General features: G+C 47.9%; 1 protein-coding gene across 2 annotated transcripts in view; it reads left to right on the top strand.

Moving 5' to 3' along the window:
* INTS9 (integrator complex subunit 9) overlaps nucleotides 1-4,127 on the top strand; it is a 107,591-nt gene extending 103,464 nt beyond the window's left edge. Inside the window, exons 15-17 of one of the 2 annotated variants that reach the window (XM_002918872.4) lie at nucleotides 319-417; nucleotides 1,479-1,616; nucleotides 3,396-4,127. In XM_002918872.4, the coding sequence (XP_002918918.1) occupies nucleotides 319-417; nucleotides 1,479-1,616; nucleotides 3,396-3,572 (414 nt within the window). In that variant the 3' untranslated portion in view covers nucleotides 3,573-4,127. The remainder of the gene's footprint in view (nucleotides 1-318; nucleotides 418-1,478; nucleotides 1,617-3,395) is intronic. The other variant, XM_019799296.2, reaches the window with a different exon arrangement.
* Nucleotides 4,128-13,969: the final 9,842 nt, after the last annotated feature.

Below are 13,969 nucleotides of genomic sequence, written 5' to 3'. Positions count from 1 at the left end.
TTGAATTTTTTTACCTTCTTTCTTAAAATTATGTGGTCATTTAGACTACAGTGATATAAACAAAAGTTCAAAAGAAAAGAAAATGAGGACTGGCGGTCACTAAAGTCTCAGCTTCATGGCACCAGATGCCACACCTTTCCCACCAGAATGGCAGGGGCGCGGCGCTGCAAGCAAGCTGGTGGCTGTGGAAAGCTGGCCTTGGCTGTCACCAGCCACCCATGAGCTCTCCGTGTGGCCTCCTGGTCCTGACTCAGGATGGCGCAGCACCTCGTCCCCCACATTTAGGTGAGCCCAACTGAAACCCCCGTCTGCTTCCAGCTCGCAGATGCGCTGGTGCCCATGGAGATTAAGCCTGGCATTTCCTTGGCAACCGTCTCGGCTGTGCTGCACACGAAAGATAACAAGCACGTCCTTCAGGTACGGGGGAGGGTGAGCTGGGCTTGCACCCCTGAGTTGCCGCTGGGGCCTGGGAAGATGAGGAACCCCCCAGACCGCCCCCACCAGTGGTCCTCGCACTCCAGCCAGCACAAGGCAGAGACCAGACTCCTTAATGGATTAGACTGGAAACAGAACACTCGTGTCCGTTCTTCCCTATTATTTCCCTGGCCACATGCCTCAGAGAGAGAAACGGGAAGAGCAGCTATTATTCCTAGAGCAAGGGCCGCACATCACCCTACGTGCTCCTCCTGGCTCCGAAAGGACCGGCGTCCCTCCGAGCTCCAGCGGGCACCTCCGCTAGAGCCGCAGTGCGGAGTGCGGGGCTGGGAGGGGGCCCCCCCCCGAGCGGCAGGGCAGCCCGCCGCCCACCCGGAGGCCTCCCCTCCAGGACACACGCACCTGGGAGCCAGCCCGCCCACGGGCCGCGGCACCTTGTCCCCGGCGCGTCGTGCCCCACGTTCACTGTGTTTACTGCTTCGCTGTCGCTGTGTGGGTGCCTGGCCTCCTTCCAGCCCCGGACGGTGCCGCCACGTGAGCTCTGCGAGCCGCCGTGCGGGCTGCTGGCCGTGCTTCTGTCTCAGCCTCCGCTTCATCCTCACGAAATCCTGCGCCCCTGGTAGGCGGTGTCTCTGACGTCCGTTTGAAGCGTCAGTCCGCCCCCACCGCTGGGGGCGTGGGCCACGTGCTGTTGCACAGCGGTGGCCGACACAGTTTATTATTTAAAGAATTTACTGGAAACTACTGAAGTGAATCATTTAAAACTTAAAAATGAGTCTTGATAGAAGGAAGATCTCTTTGCCAAAAAGGGTCCCGATGCCGTGGACGCTGCAGCACTAGCTTACGTTACACATAGCACCAGATGGCGCCCCCAGCGCACGGCGCCCCTGAGCTCCAACGCCCGCCGACCTGGCAGCAGGGATGGCGGGCCCGGCAGCGGGGCCCTGGGCGGGACGGACAGAGGCTCTCGCTGTGGCCCCGCACCGACCTCTGCCGCTCTCAGGGTGACGTGCTGGGTGAGATCGTGGTGTCTCCCGCTCTAGCCCCCACCCAGGCCGGCCCAGCCCACAGGCGGTAAGAAGAGAAAGCGGGCGAGCGATGACATCCCAGACTGCAAAGTGCTGAAGCCCCTGCTGAGCGGCTCGATCCCCGTGGAACAGTTCGTGCAGACGTTGGAGAAGGTGAGCACTGCCAGACCGCTTGGGAGTCGGCCTGCCTTGTTCGGCGCCTCAAGGAAGGCATGTTGCTGCTTCTCTCTCTGGCTCCACGGTCTGAGCTGCTGTCCCTGAAGCATCTGCTTGATCCAGGGTCATGGCAGGAAACAACCAGGGGAGGGTCGCAGAGAGGTGGGAGAAGACCATGCCCTCCTTCCCCGTAGGTCCCCTGTTTCTTCTCTGCCAGCCCCTTCCCATCAGACTCAGGCCACGAGAAGACTACCGCACCACACCCCATTTCTTGCGGGAACTAGACCGAGGAAGCCCTTCAGAAACCTAAATGTGACCGATGGGTGAGGTGGGAAAGGCCAGATAAAACTTTGGGGGCACCTGGGTGGCTCAGTAGTTAAGCTTCTACCTTCGGCTCAGGTCGTGGTCCCAGGGTCCTGGGGTCAAGCCCCACATGGGGGTCCCTGCTCAGCAGGAGTCCTGATTTTTCCTCTCCCACTCCTCCTGCTTGAGTTCCCTCTCTCACTGTGTGTCTTTCTATCAAATAAATAAAATCTTTAAGAAAAAGAAGAAAAAAAGAAAACTTTGGAAGTCTGCCCCTTAGAGCCTCACTTTTTAAGAAGACCCCTTCCTGTCAGTGCCAGCATGGCCATGTTACAAGAGACAAGAGGCTCAGGACTGCGGGGCAGTGAGGGCAGAGGCGCCCGTGTGGCCAGATCCCTAGGACTTGGAGAAGCAGGGCCAGCAACTCCCAGACGGGCGGGAAGAGAGGAAAGAAGTAGGCGGACCTCTGGAGGACACTGGCCCTTCCCTGGATCAGCAGCCGGCCATCAGTCTTTTAATTTTTCCCTGAAGGAAAGACTGCGGCCAAATTGTGCAGCCCTCCTAGCCCCTGAGGGTGGGGACACTCTATGGGAGTTAGCCTGGGAGCGTCCCGTGTGATGCAGTGAACACGGCAGCAACTGCTTCCTCGGGACCTCGCGCTGCTCCTGCTCCTGTTAGTAGAGCTCAGCTTGACTTGTTTTTTAAACGCTTGAAACGGCTTGCAGAATTTCCCAGAAACACCTTCACCAGTTCTTCTGCCTGGTTCATCCAGAAACTGACCCTTAGGATCCGCCCCAGCCTACACATGAGCTTTCTGGAACTAAGGGGAGAGACCCTCCCTAGCCCATGTTCTTTACCTATCCTATGTCCCTTCCAGGCAAATCAGTCTTATTTCTACTTTTCCTCTTCCTCAACTTTATGTGTGATGTGTAAGAAAGTTCTGTAACTCACATTAAGGTAGGGGAGTATTTGCTGTGCTGCCATGTCTCCTTCTCCCTTGAGAAGGATATGCCAAATCACAAGGCCATTGGTATCTTGCTTTGAGGAATGGCATTTTCCTGGGACAGGATGAAGCTGCTTTTTACATCAGGTACCATTGGCTGGTGATGGACGGCCCAGCGTCCCAGACTCCTGAACCCAAGCCCTTGGATGTGCTCCTCAGATAACTCACAAAAGCTTAAGCAGGTTATAGAAATTTTGTTGTGTTTTGCATGAGATTGTGCATGTTTGGAGGCTTCTTTTAAAGTATATGAAGCTGTGTTTGAATTCTGTTGCTCTAGGAGGTCCTGTGACAAGTCTGAAGAATTGTACTAGGGAGCATCAAAAATGACAGTTTCTAGAATGTTCCGTTTAGCCAAGTCTAGAAGTGTCCTTCCTTAGAACTGTCAGTTGCCGAGTTTCCTCCTGCCTTTCAGTTGGCCCCTTGCTTTCAGAGTAGCCATCATCCTCCTTTCTCTCCTTCTTTTGGAGCAGCATGGCTTCAGCGATATTAAGGTGGAAGACACAGCGAAGGGCCACATTGTCCTGCTCCAGGAAGCTGAGACGCTCATCCAGATTGAGGAAGATTCAACTCATATCATTTGTGACAATGATGAGATGCTCAGGGTACGACTGCGGGACCTCGTTCTCAAATTCCTACAGAAGTTCTAAATGGAACATCTGAGCCATTTCTGCTTCACGGAAATTCTGCAGTCCTTCACTGGGGCTGCCCGGCACTAACTGAGGAAGGGCCTAAAAGTTGGCCATGTCTTTGTGGTGTTCTCTGGCTTAAGGAATAAAAAAGTGGCCCTTGGGGGTCGTGATTATCCGCAGTTACAGCCAGAATCTCCTGGCTCGGTTTCTAGTACTCTTTTGAGCAAGAACTTCTGTTTTAAGCTTATACTCATTTTCTTCCCAATTCTGCCTGTCTCGGGTGGCCAGGATGGTATGGCAGCAAGCTGAGGAGTAGCCCAAGAGTAGCAGAAGCAGCTTTCCCAGAGGCTAGTGGCGGAAGGGGAGGTAAAACGATGACTGACTTAAGCAGTCTGTGTTGGTTTTTCATGGTTTCATAGGCCTTGGGCAGGGGAACTAGCCTTTGCTTGTGTTTTGTCTACAGTGCTACACCTAACAAGGAAGATGATCCCAAAAAATGGATATAATGAACCATCGTCTGTATTTTATACTGTGAGCCCATTTTGTTAATAAAACTTATTTTTTATAGAAGTACCTGTGCTCTGTTGAACCTAGAATGTATACATTGATTTAGTATCTGAAAAAATATGAAACTGTATAGAACAGCATAAACTTAGAAAATACCATATTGGAGCACCTGGGTGGCTCAGTCGGTTAAGCATCTGACTCTTGATCTCAGCTCAGGTCTTAATCGCAGGGTCGTGAGTTCAAGCCCCACATTGGCCTCCACACTGGGTGTGGAGTCTACTTAAAAAAAAAAAATACCATAGCAAATTTTAGCTTGGTGTGTGCAAGCATGTAACCCAACATTAGAAAACTCAGATATTTTTCTTAAGTTGTATGAAAAGGTGCTTAACTTTATCTGAGCTGTGTTTGTTTAAAAAACACCAACACAGGGGTGCTTGGGTGGCTCAGTCTGTTAGGCATCCAACTCTTGATTTTGGCTCAGTCATGATCTCAGGACCCTGAGATCGAGCCCTTTGCTGGGTTCCATGCTCAGCACAGAGTCTGCTTGTCCCTCTCCTTCCCCTCTGCCTCTCTCCCTGCTTGTGAGCTCTCAAATACATAAATAAAATCTTTTAAAAAACAAAAGAACACCAACACAGATTGGTAACAGCAGCCTTACCTTCTGGGGAAATGCCTAGAACACACAACTCAGGCCCCACTAGTTAATCCTCGCCCAGCGCCGCCTTGCCCGCAGAGGGTCAGGATTCTCTGCATTAACTCAGATGCCCAGAGACGCTAATAATAGGAAGCCTATGTAACAGCAAGCTAGCAGCAATACTGCTGCTGCTTTTTTTTTTTTTTTAAGATTTATTTATTTATTTGATAGAGATAGAGACAGCCAGCGAGAGAGGGAGCACAAGCAGGGGGAGTGGGAGAGGAAGAAGCAGGCTCATAGCGGAGGAGCCTGATGTGGGGCTCGATCCCATAACGCTGGGATCACGCCCTGAGCCGAAGGCAGACGCTCAACCGCTGTGCCACCCAGGCGCCCCAATACTGCTGCTTCTTAACTGCTTAAAACAGTGTTTACCTGACTGCATCTGAGATAGCATCAGTTGTAACCCATGTGCTGATTTTTCAAATATTATCGGAAGAAGGGGGATAAGAGCACAAGTCTTAGAATCGGTCAACTATGGAGGTGGGCCCAGTTCAGCCTGTTGTTCGTACAATCTTTTTAGACTGGTTGAAATTCGGTCAGCAGCTGTGTACCATGAAGGGGTTTAGTGAGCCAAGAACCATGTACAACCCTGTTACTGGCTCGGGTTTTACAGAGAGTTGATTGACGGTCCATTCGTCTCTGGAATGGTCCTGCCAATGGGGGTTTCTTCATGAGAGGAGGAAAACAAGCAGCTTCCTTTGCCAGACATGGGCACAGGAATGCTCCGCTCTGACAGGCCTCTGTTTTCCAGGGAACAGGTCATTCCAATCAATCGGGGGGCCTAAGATGCATCTACAGAATAAAATGGGGGGCTACAGCCTTGGGTGGGGATTGACGTTACAAGAGATTGATGTGCCATTGCCATGAAAGCTTGCTTTTGTTTTTAGGGGGAGACTGTAAATAGGCACCACATGTAGGCATACCTCCTAATAAAACTCTGGAGAGAAATCAAGTTAAATTTCGAACCTCTTTTAAAATGTGAAAACAATATAAAAATAGAGCGCAAGAAAATCAAAATGGTTATTTTACTTGGATTTGTCCAAGTTTGATTTCTGTTAAAGGGCTTGCTCAGAGAGCCCAAGGCATTGATCCCTTGAGATGTGATTACTGAAGAAACAAACGGTATGTAAATGCAAATCAGTCCGTAAACTGCCAGGCCAGTAATAACTTAGAAATTCTAAAAACTGTAATCAAGTCACCACCACCTACTGAGTGGCAGAAGCCAGAGAAGCAGGAAGAAGCAAAGAATCATTTGTTAAAGCGGAGAGAAAATCTAGTGCCAGCTCTTCCAAGTATCAGGAGAGAGCAGTTAGGAATAACTGCCTCGAGTTCAGATATTTGGATACCAAATTAGGTTGGTTCGTAGAAGACCCAGAAGGAACAGCAGAACCTGCCTTCCCACACCGTGATTATACCACTGATGGTGGCTCCATTGGAAACGCAGCCCACTGACCACTGACACTGACCTGGTGAAGAGTTGGACATCTAGGACAATTTCTACTCAAGCCCAACAAAATCCTAATGATGAAATCGTCATTGAAAAACCATTACTAGTGAAGAGTATTTTTATTATTTCTTTTAATCTAAGAAGTGGTGTATTTATTGTTTGTGTAACAAATGCTCCAAAACTCAGTGGCTTAAAGCAACATTCATTATCTCACCATTTCTGTGGGTCAGGAATCCGGTGCGGCGTGGCTGGGCGCTCCTGCCTCAGGGTTGTCTCTCCACAGGGCTACAATTAAGATGCTGGATGGGGAAACTGAGGTACAGAGATTAAGTAACTTTCCCCAAAACATAGCCAGTAAGTGGTATCAGCCTTACCGTAATGTCATGTGAGTATCAGGGATCAGGAGCGGGCCGGGGTGGGGGGCGGGGGGTTGGACACTTCTTTTCAAGTAAAGGTAACAGTTACTCCTCTCCTCGATCCCGTGGGAGCTTGAAGCTTTTGGACTTCACAGTTGTCCTACGCAGGCAGGAGTCAGCTTTTCCAAACTACAGTGAAGTGTCAACAGAAGAGAGAAAAAAACCTCCAAAGCTGTCTGATGATACATTCCTATGAGCCAAGCAAACTGGTGGACAGGAAAGGGAGACACTTCTTTTCTCTGGCCCCGAGTCCAGTTCTTCCCCCTGCAGCCATGAGGGAAGTTCAGTGTTGTCTCATAGTTTTATGCCACACTGGGTAGGTAGGAAACATCTGATGTTCTCAAATTCACTGCACAGGAACTATGGGTAAACAACGTTACTCTTCTTTAAACCCAGAATGAGGTTAGAAATAACCAAGTACAATTTTCGAGGAAGTGACAACTAAAACCTAGAGATAGGCAGTGTAGAACTCGGCCGAAAATGTCTAATCTCGCCAGAGGCTAGAGCCAACATCGGTCATGGGTATATTTACTAAAGATTAAATACCACTGTCTCTACTGCTGCTTGGTAGTGCGTTATGTTTTAGTCGCATCACAAAAACATTATTTTCCCACCTATAAATTCAATAAAATCCCTAGCAAAATTCCCATGACATTTTCACAGAAATAGAAAAAAACAACCCTGTAATTTGTGTGGAACCACAAAGGGCCCTGAATATTCAGCCAAAGTAATCTTGAAAGAGAACAAAGCTGGAGGCATCACAGTTGCTGATGTTAAGCTTTACGACAAAGCTATGGTAATCACGACAGTGGAGTACTGGCATAAAAATAGCCACATAAACCAATGGTACAGAGAGCCCAGAAATAAATCCACACTCAGTCAACTGATACTTGACAAGGGAGCCAAGAATATTCATTGGGAAAAGGATAGTCTTTTCAATAGATGGGATACTGTGCAACCACATGCAGAAGAATGAAATTGAACTGCTATCTTACACCACTCTGTAATTAACTCGAGAAGGATTAAAGCTTTAAATTGGAGACCCGAAACTACTAGAAGAAAACATAGGAAGAAAGCTGCTTGACACTGTCCTTGGCAGTAATTTTTTGGATATGACACCAAGCATAAGCAACAAAAGCAAAAGTCAACAAGTGGAACGACATCGCACTAGAAAGAGTTCTGCTCAGCAAAGGAAACTATCAACAAAATGAAAAGGCAGCCTACTGAATGGGAGAAAATATTTGCAAACACATCTATATGATAAGGAATCAATATCCAAAATATCTAAAGAACTCATACAACTCCACAGCAAAAAAAAAAAAAAAAGAAAGAAAAGGAAAAAAGACAATTAAAAATGGGCAAAGGACATGAATAGACATTTTTCCAAAGAAGACATACAAATGGCCACCAAGTACACGACGTCACTGTCAGGAAAATGTAAATGTTCAAAACTATGATGAGACACCACCTCACACCGGTCAGAACAGTCATCCTCAAAAAGACAAGAAATAACAAGTGTTGGCGAGAATGTGGAGGAAGGAGAACCCTCGTGCACTGTTGGTACGAATGTAAATTGGTGCAGTCACTATGGAAAACAGTACAAAGTACCTCAAAAGATTGAAAATACAACTATCACGTGATCCCTGATCATTCCACTTCTAGGCATGTAGCCCAAGGAAATAAGTCGTTCTCAGCTCTCTGTAGCCCCCGTGCTCACTGTGGTAGTAGGCACAAGAACCAAGATATGGAAGCAGCCAGAGTGTCCATCGATGGATGAATGGATAAAGACGATGCGGGACACACACACACACGTACAATCTGGAATATTATTCAACCATAAGAAAAGCACAAGGAAATTCTGCCTTTTACAACAACATGGATGGACCTTGAGGGCATTGGCTATATGACCTAAGTCCAAGAGAGACAAATAGTGTCCAGGCACACCTCATGTTATGCTGAGTGGATACTGCATTTTTTACAAGCTGAAGGTTCCAGACTTGAGGGGAGGAAGTACAGATGGGGTGCAAACAGCAAGAGAACTGGCGTGATAAGCGGAGCCTGAAGGTGGGACGGGGCTGCCGCAGGTTCACCATCAGACTTGCTGCTTATGCACAAGCAAAGAAAGTGGTTTCTTGAGATGGAACCTACTGGTGAGGATGCTGGGAAGACTGTTGAAATGACAACAAAGGATTTAGCTTATTACAGAAATTTAGCTACTAAAATGGCAGGAGGGTGTGAGAGGAATGACTCCAATTTCGAAAGAAGTCCTGTGGGAAAAAGCCTATCACACCGCATCACTGCTGCAGAGAAGTCATGATAGGAAGAGTCAGCTAATGTGACAAACTTCACTGTTGTCTTAAACTGAGAAACTGTCACGGCCACCCCAGCTTTCGACACCCCCCCCTCGATCCATCAGCCGCCATCAGCATCCAGACGAGACCCTCCACCAGCAAAACGATTACGACTTGCTGAAAGCTCAGATCATGGTCAGCATTTTTTATCAATGAAGTATTTTTTAAATTAAGGTATGTATTTTTTAGACATCCTGCTGTTGCACGCTTAGTACACGGCACTATAAACGTAACTTTGATGTGCCCTAGGAAGCCAAACACCTAATGTGACTCTCTGTGTTGCAATATTCGCTTTACTGCAGTGGCCTGGAACTGAACCCGCAGTATCTCCAAGGTATTCCTGTCTGTTCTCACACATATGTGGCACCTAAAAAATGCAAACTCAAAGAAACAGAGAGGAGAATAGTGGTTGCCAGAGGCTGGGAGGTGGGGACAATGGGGAGATGTTCCAAGGGTACAGACTTCAGCTGTAAGACGAGTAAGCTCTGGGGCTCTTAATGCACAGCATGGTGACTAACAATACTGCAAAATATACTTGCAAGTTAAAAGAGTGGATCTTAAAAGTTATCCCCACATGCTGTCCTCTGCATCCTAGCACCAGCCAGCGGGTCCTGGTTCATTACATGTTAACCGGCTCTGCAAGACACATTTCAGCGGGCATCCCACCCCTGGTCTCCCATTAACTTCAGGAGAAAGAATAAAAGGACAGGGTTAATCATTCTTGCAGGGTGGTGAAGGAATGTGTCTGTGTGCAGCCCCTGAAGTTTTTATGGAGGGAAAGCCTCGTAAAGGTTTAAGTGAACAAAGAAACATTCCCCGGATCCAGTGCCCTCTCTTCTCCAAATATCTGAATCCCATTCAGTCTTAATCCCGCCTTAGAACATTCCTTAAAACTGAGCCTGCACCCATGGTGCCCTCAAATGAACCCTCAGAGGTGCCGCTGACACTCACTCCTTGTGTGCTGAGGCATTTGTCTAGATATTGCCTTCCTGACCCGAGTGTCAGCTCCTTGAGGGTAAGAGCCAGTGCCTCATTCCGCCAGGCTTTCCGGCACTGGGCGCAATGCCTACTCTTGGTTTTTAAGATGTAGGTGGAAGTGAACACCACCAGAAGGGTAACCTACATTCGGGGGCCATGTTGGGTGACAACAGAAGAGGGGGCTGGTGTTCAGAAGCCTGGAACACTGGACACCAAAACAGGAAAGGGCACTTCAGGCCCTCCTCCCGCTCCCAGCCTCCTGTGCCCGTCTCCTTGCTGCACATCAGCGGAGAGGCAGGTGGTACACCTAACGCAGTATTGATCGGCAAACTTAAACTGGGGTTGGCCTCTCAGGAGCTCCCTGGTCCTCTGAGGGGCCCTCTCCATAGAGGGGATTTTTGCAGGTCTGGGGTGATAGGCTAGGTCTGCCAAAATGAGTCATTTTTTTCATGGCTATGGGCCTTGTGTATGTGTAATTATATTTTCTGAGCTGCTTTAGGATCAAGTGGGTTGACAGACTTGAGTGTCCCTGTGGGAATGATGGATGGAATGTATTTGAAATTGGGCCTGACTTAGAAATTGGGGCCAGAGTATGGGCCCTCTATACTCCACTCATCTCTAAGGACCCAACCTGTCATCGGTAAGATGCCCCATTAGATGCAGAAATAACACTAATATCATACTAGCAGCCATTTACCGACTCTGGTAAATGTCACTGTTCTAGGGGCTTCACATACATTACCTCCAAATCTTTACAGCAGCCCCACACATTCGACCACTGAATGAATATGGCAGTTTAGGCTTAAAAGTTGAATGACTCCTCTAAGGCCACAGGCCGGCATGTGGCTGAATAAATGTGTCCTGTCCCTCAGGCTCCTAACCTCATAATCTTGTGCTGTGTCTCTTGTGCTGGAGGTCACGGCCCCTTCCTGTGGGAATCTATGCCCCTTAAACTTGTAGAGTAGTTGTTTTCTATTTTCACTGTGATCTGATTTCTGTAAGTGGTGCTTTAATGAAATTAATATCGTTCAAGTTCATGCATCTATGAGAAAGAATCTGGTAGGATGGAGATACAAAAATATTCACAAATGAAAATGTGAGTGTGTGAGATAAGGGAAACCTTTGACAATGTCTGTACATGTACTTTGTCCAGATCGGGACATGGGGACAGTTGGTATTCAGAGGGACACGCGGCCATGTGGTCATGGCGCATTCGAGACAGCATTCCGGGGGTGAGGGTTGTGAAGTGTGGCTGTGCCTGCCTCTCGTGACTACCTTGTCACACGGCCTCTGTTCCTGGCACCATTCTGTCTGGTGTTTCTTTGCCATGTCTTAGAAGAGCAGCACCTATGATCAAGTTCTCTGTTTTCTACGTTTTGCCAGTGAGGTAAGCTGTCCCCTGGCTTTCCACCCGGTGCCTGCTGTCCCTCGGTCTGCCCCGGATGACAGCGTGAGGGGAGATTCTTGCTTAGAGCTGTGTAGCCCTAGGGGAACCAAGTTAACCCACTGGCAAGGCGTGAGATTTCTTCCCACTTTTTACGTCCTCTCGGTAGGTTTATACCTATAGGGCTGCCTCTTGAGACATCTGATTGGGCCATTTCCAGAGCTTTCCTGACAGGAAGTTTTCTGCTGAGATTTGGAAGAAATAAAAGGAAAATCATTTCTGAGGAAAAAAATTATCACCACAAAGATGGTAATTATGTGAGGAGATGGAGCCGTTAACTAACCTTATCGTGGTAATCATTTCTCAATAGGTACATGCGTCATCACGTTGTACACCTTAAACTTACGTGGTATGTATGTCAGTAATATCAGTAAAGCTGATAAAACATTATTTTACACGTATTAAACATGAGCATTTTTTTTTTAATTTTATGTATTTATTTATTTAACAGAGAGAGAGACAGCCAGCGAGAGAGGGAACAGAAGCAGGGGGAGTGGGAGAGGAAGAAGCAGGCTTCCAGGGGAGAAGCCCGATGCGGGGCTCGATCCCAGGACCCCAGGATCACACCCTGAGCCGAAGGCAGACGCTTAACGACTGAGCCACCCAGGCGTCCCTAAACATGAGCATTTTTTAAGTCATAGCGCCGCAGGTCTTCACAAGTGTTTTGTCCATACCTTGTCGTTAGGCTTACAGGCTGCTTCTTGTTTCTCTTATGTTGTTATGTGAGACCACGGTAAGAAGTGGAGGTGCGGGGCGCCTGGGTGGCTCAGTCAGCTGGGTGTCTGCCTTCAGCTCGGGTGATGATCCCAGGGTCCTGGGATCGAGCCCCACGCTGGGCTCTCTGCTCAGCGGGAAGCCTGCTTCTCCCTCTGCCTGCTGCTCCCCCTGTCTGTGCTCCCTCTCTCTCTCTCTACCAAATAAATAAATAAAATCTTTAAAAAAAGAAAGAAACAAAACGCTGGTGAGTCGAAAGTGCATTTAATAACCTAACCTCCACAGCTTAGCCTAGTGTACGTTAAATGCGCTCGGATCACTTCTTGGCCTACCGTTGGGCAAAATCAACTAACACAAAGCCTATTTTGTTGACTATCTCCTGTAGTTTACTGAATACTGTACTGAAAGTGAAAAACTGGATGGTTGTATAGGTACAGAATCATTTGGTTTTTTTAGTTTTAGTTTTAGTTTTGTTTTGTTTTTTAGAGAGAGGATGCCAGTAAGGAGGGAGGGGGAGAGGAAGAGAGAGAATCTTAAGCAGGCTGCAGGCCCAGCGCAGAGCCTGGGGCCGGCTCGAGCTCACGTGAGATGGCACCCCCCTCGGGCTCTGTGGTGTGACCTGAGCTGAAATCATGAGTCTGAGGCTTGACCAACTGAGCCACCGAGGCACCCAAGTATGCTGCTTACCCTCCTGACGTAGGGGCTGACTGGGAGCTGCGGCTCACTGCCACTGCCCAGCGTCTGGAGAGCGTGGCGCTGGGTATGACTAGCCTGGGAAAAGATCGAAATTCAGAATTTGAAGTCGTTTCTATTGAATGTGTCACGCTTTCACACCATCATAACGTTGAAAAATCTTAAGTCATAAACCGTCATAGGTCGGGGAATGTTTAAGTGATTATCACTTGTGGAGACAGAATTGCTTGGTTTCAGAGCTAGAAAGGACTTGAAAGTTCGAGCCTTTAACAAACAAGTGCCTCTAGTGCTCTGGGGAAAGAGACAACGTCTGCCCTGAAGTTGCAGTCGCAGCCTAGAGCAGTAGTAGGTGACTGCAGTACGGTAGGAGAGCCCAGGCACAGGCAGAGTCAGGCACGGATAGCCCCTGTGTCCCCGGCACGTGAACAGACTCGCCCACATTCCCAGTTTGCAATGTCTTTGTAGAAATCGTGTTATGTAGGAATCATTTGTAAATATACATGAATAACAGAAGCCCTTGGTTATGTCAGATTGGGAAGACATTTAACAACTTAAGAACTTTCGGGTTGTTTTCTAAATATTTTAAAGCATGTAAGCCTGTTTTCCTTTTTTTCCCCCCCCTTTTAGAGGGGAGGGGCAGGGAGAGGCTGAAGGAGAGGGACAGAGAGAATCTTAATTAAGCAGGCTCCATGTCTAGCATGCGGCTGGATGTGGAATTTGATCTCACGACCTTGAGATCATGACCTGAGCCGAAATCAGGAGTCGGACGCTTAGTTGATGGAGCCACCCAGGTGCCCCTGCCTGTTTTCCTTCTGATTAGAAAAGAGTATTGGGAAATTTGCAAATACATAATTTAAAAGTGGAGTCTCAACACAGGCCAACTGCAGTCATTTGTAGGAAGAATGTGGGGCATTAGGAATAAAGTCTGCCTCCTGGAGACAACATTTGGGCTACATTTTCAACATGTAAGTAAGTTTCCCTAATTACATCCAAGGGCTTTTGTGAAAAACATAGGAAATAATACTTAGACAAACGTATTTAATGTTTTCAAATAGCAAACACTATAAAATCCAAGGATACGCTTTTTAACAGTAACTTTCTGAGAGAGATATTATGCAACAAAGGCAGTATTGGACTAAGGGGGAGTTTGAATTCCCTAAGAACATCGATA

The sequence above is a fragment of the Ailuropoda melanoleuca genome, chromosome 5 (assembly GCF_002007445.2).
Source record: "Ailuropoda melanoleuca isolate Jingjing chromosome 5, ASM200744v2, whole genome shotgun sequence".
Lineage (NCBI taxonomy): Eukaryota > Metazoa > Chordata > Mammalia > Carnivora > Ursidae > Ailuropoda > Ailuropoda melanoleuca.
The sequence above is the reverse complement of the archived record's forward strand: the minus strand, read 5'-3'. Positions and strand labels throughout refer to the sequence as shown.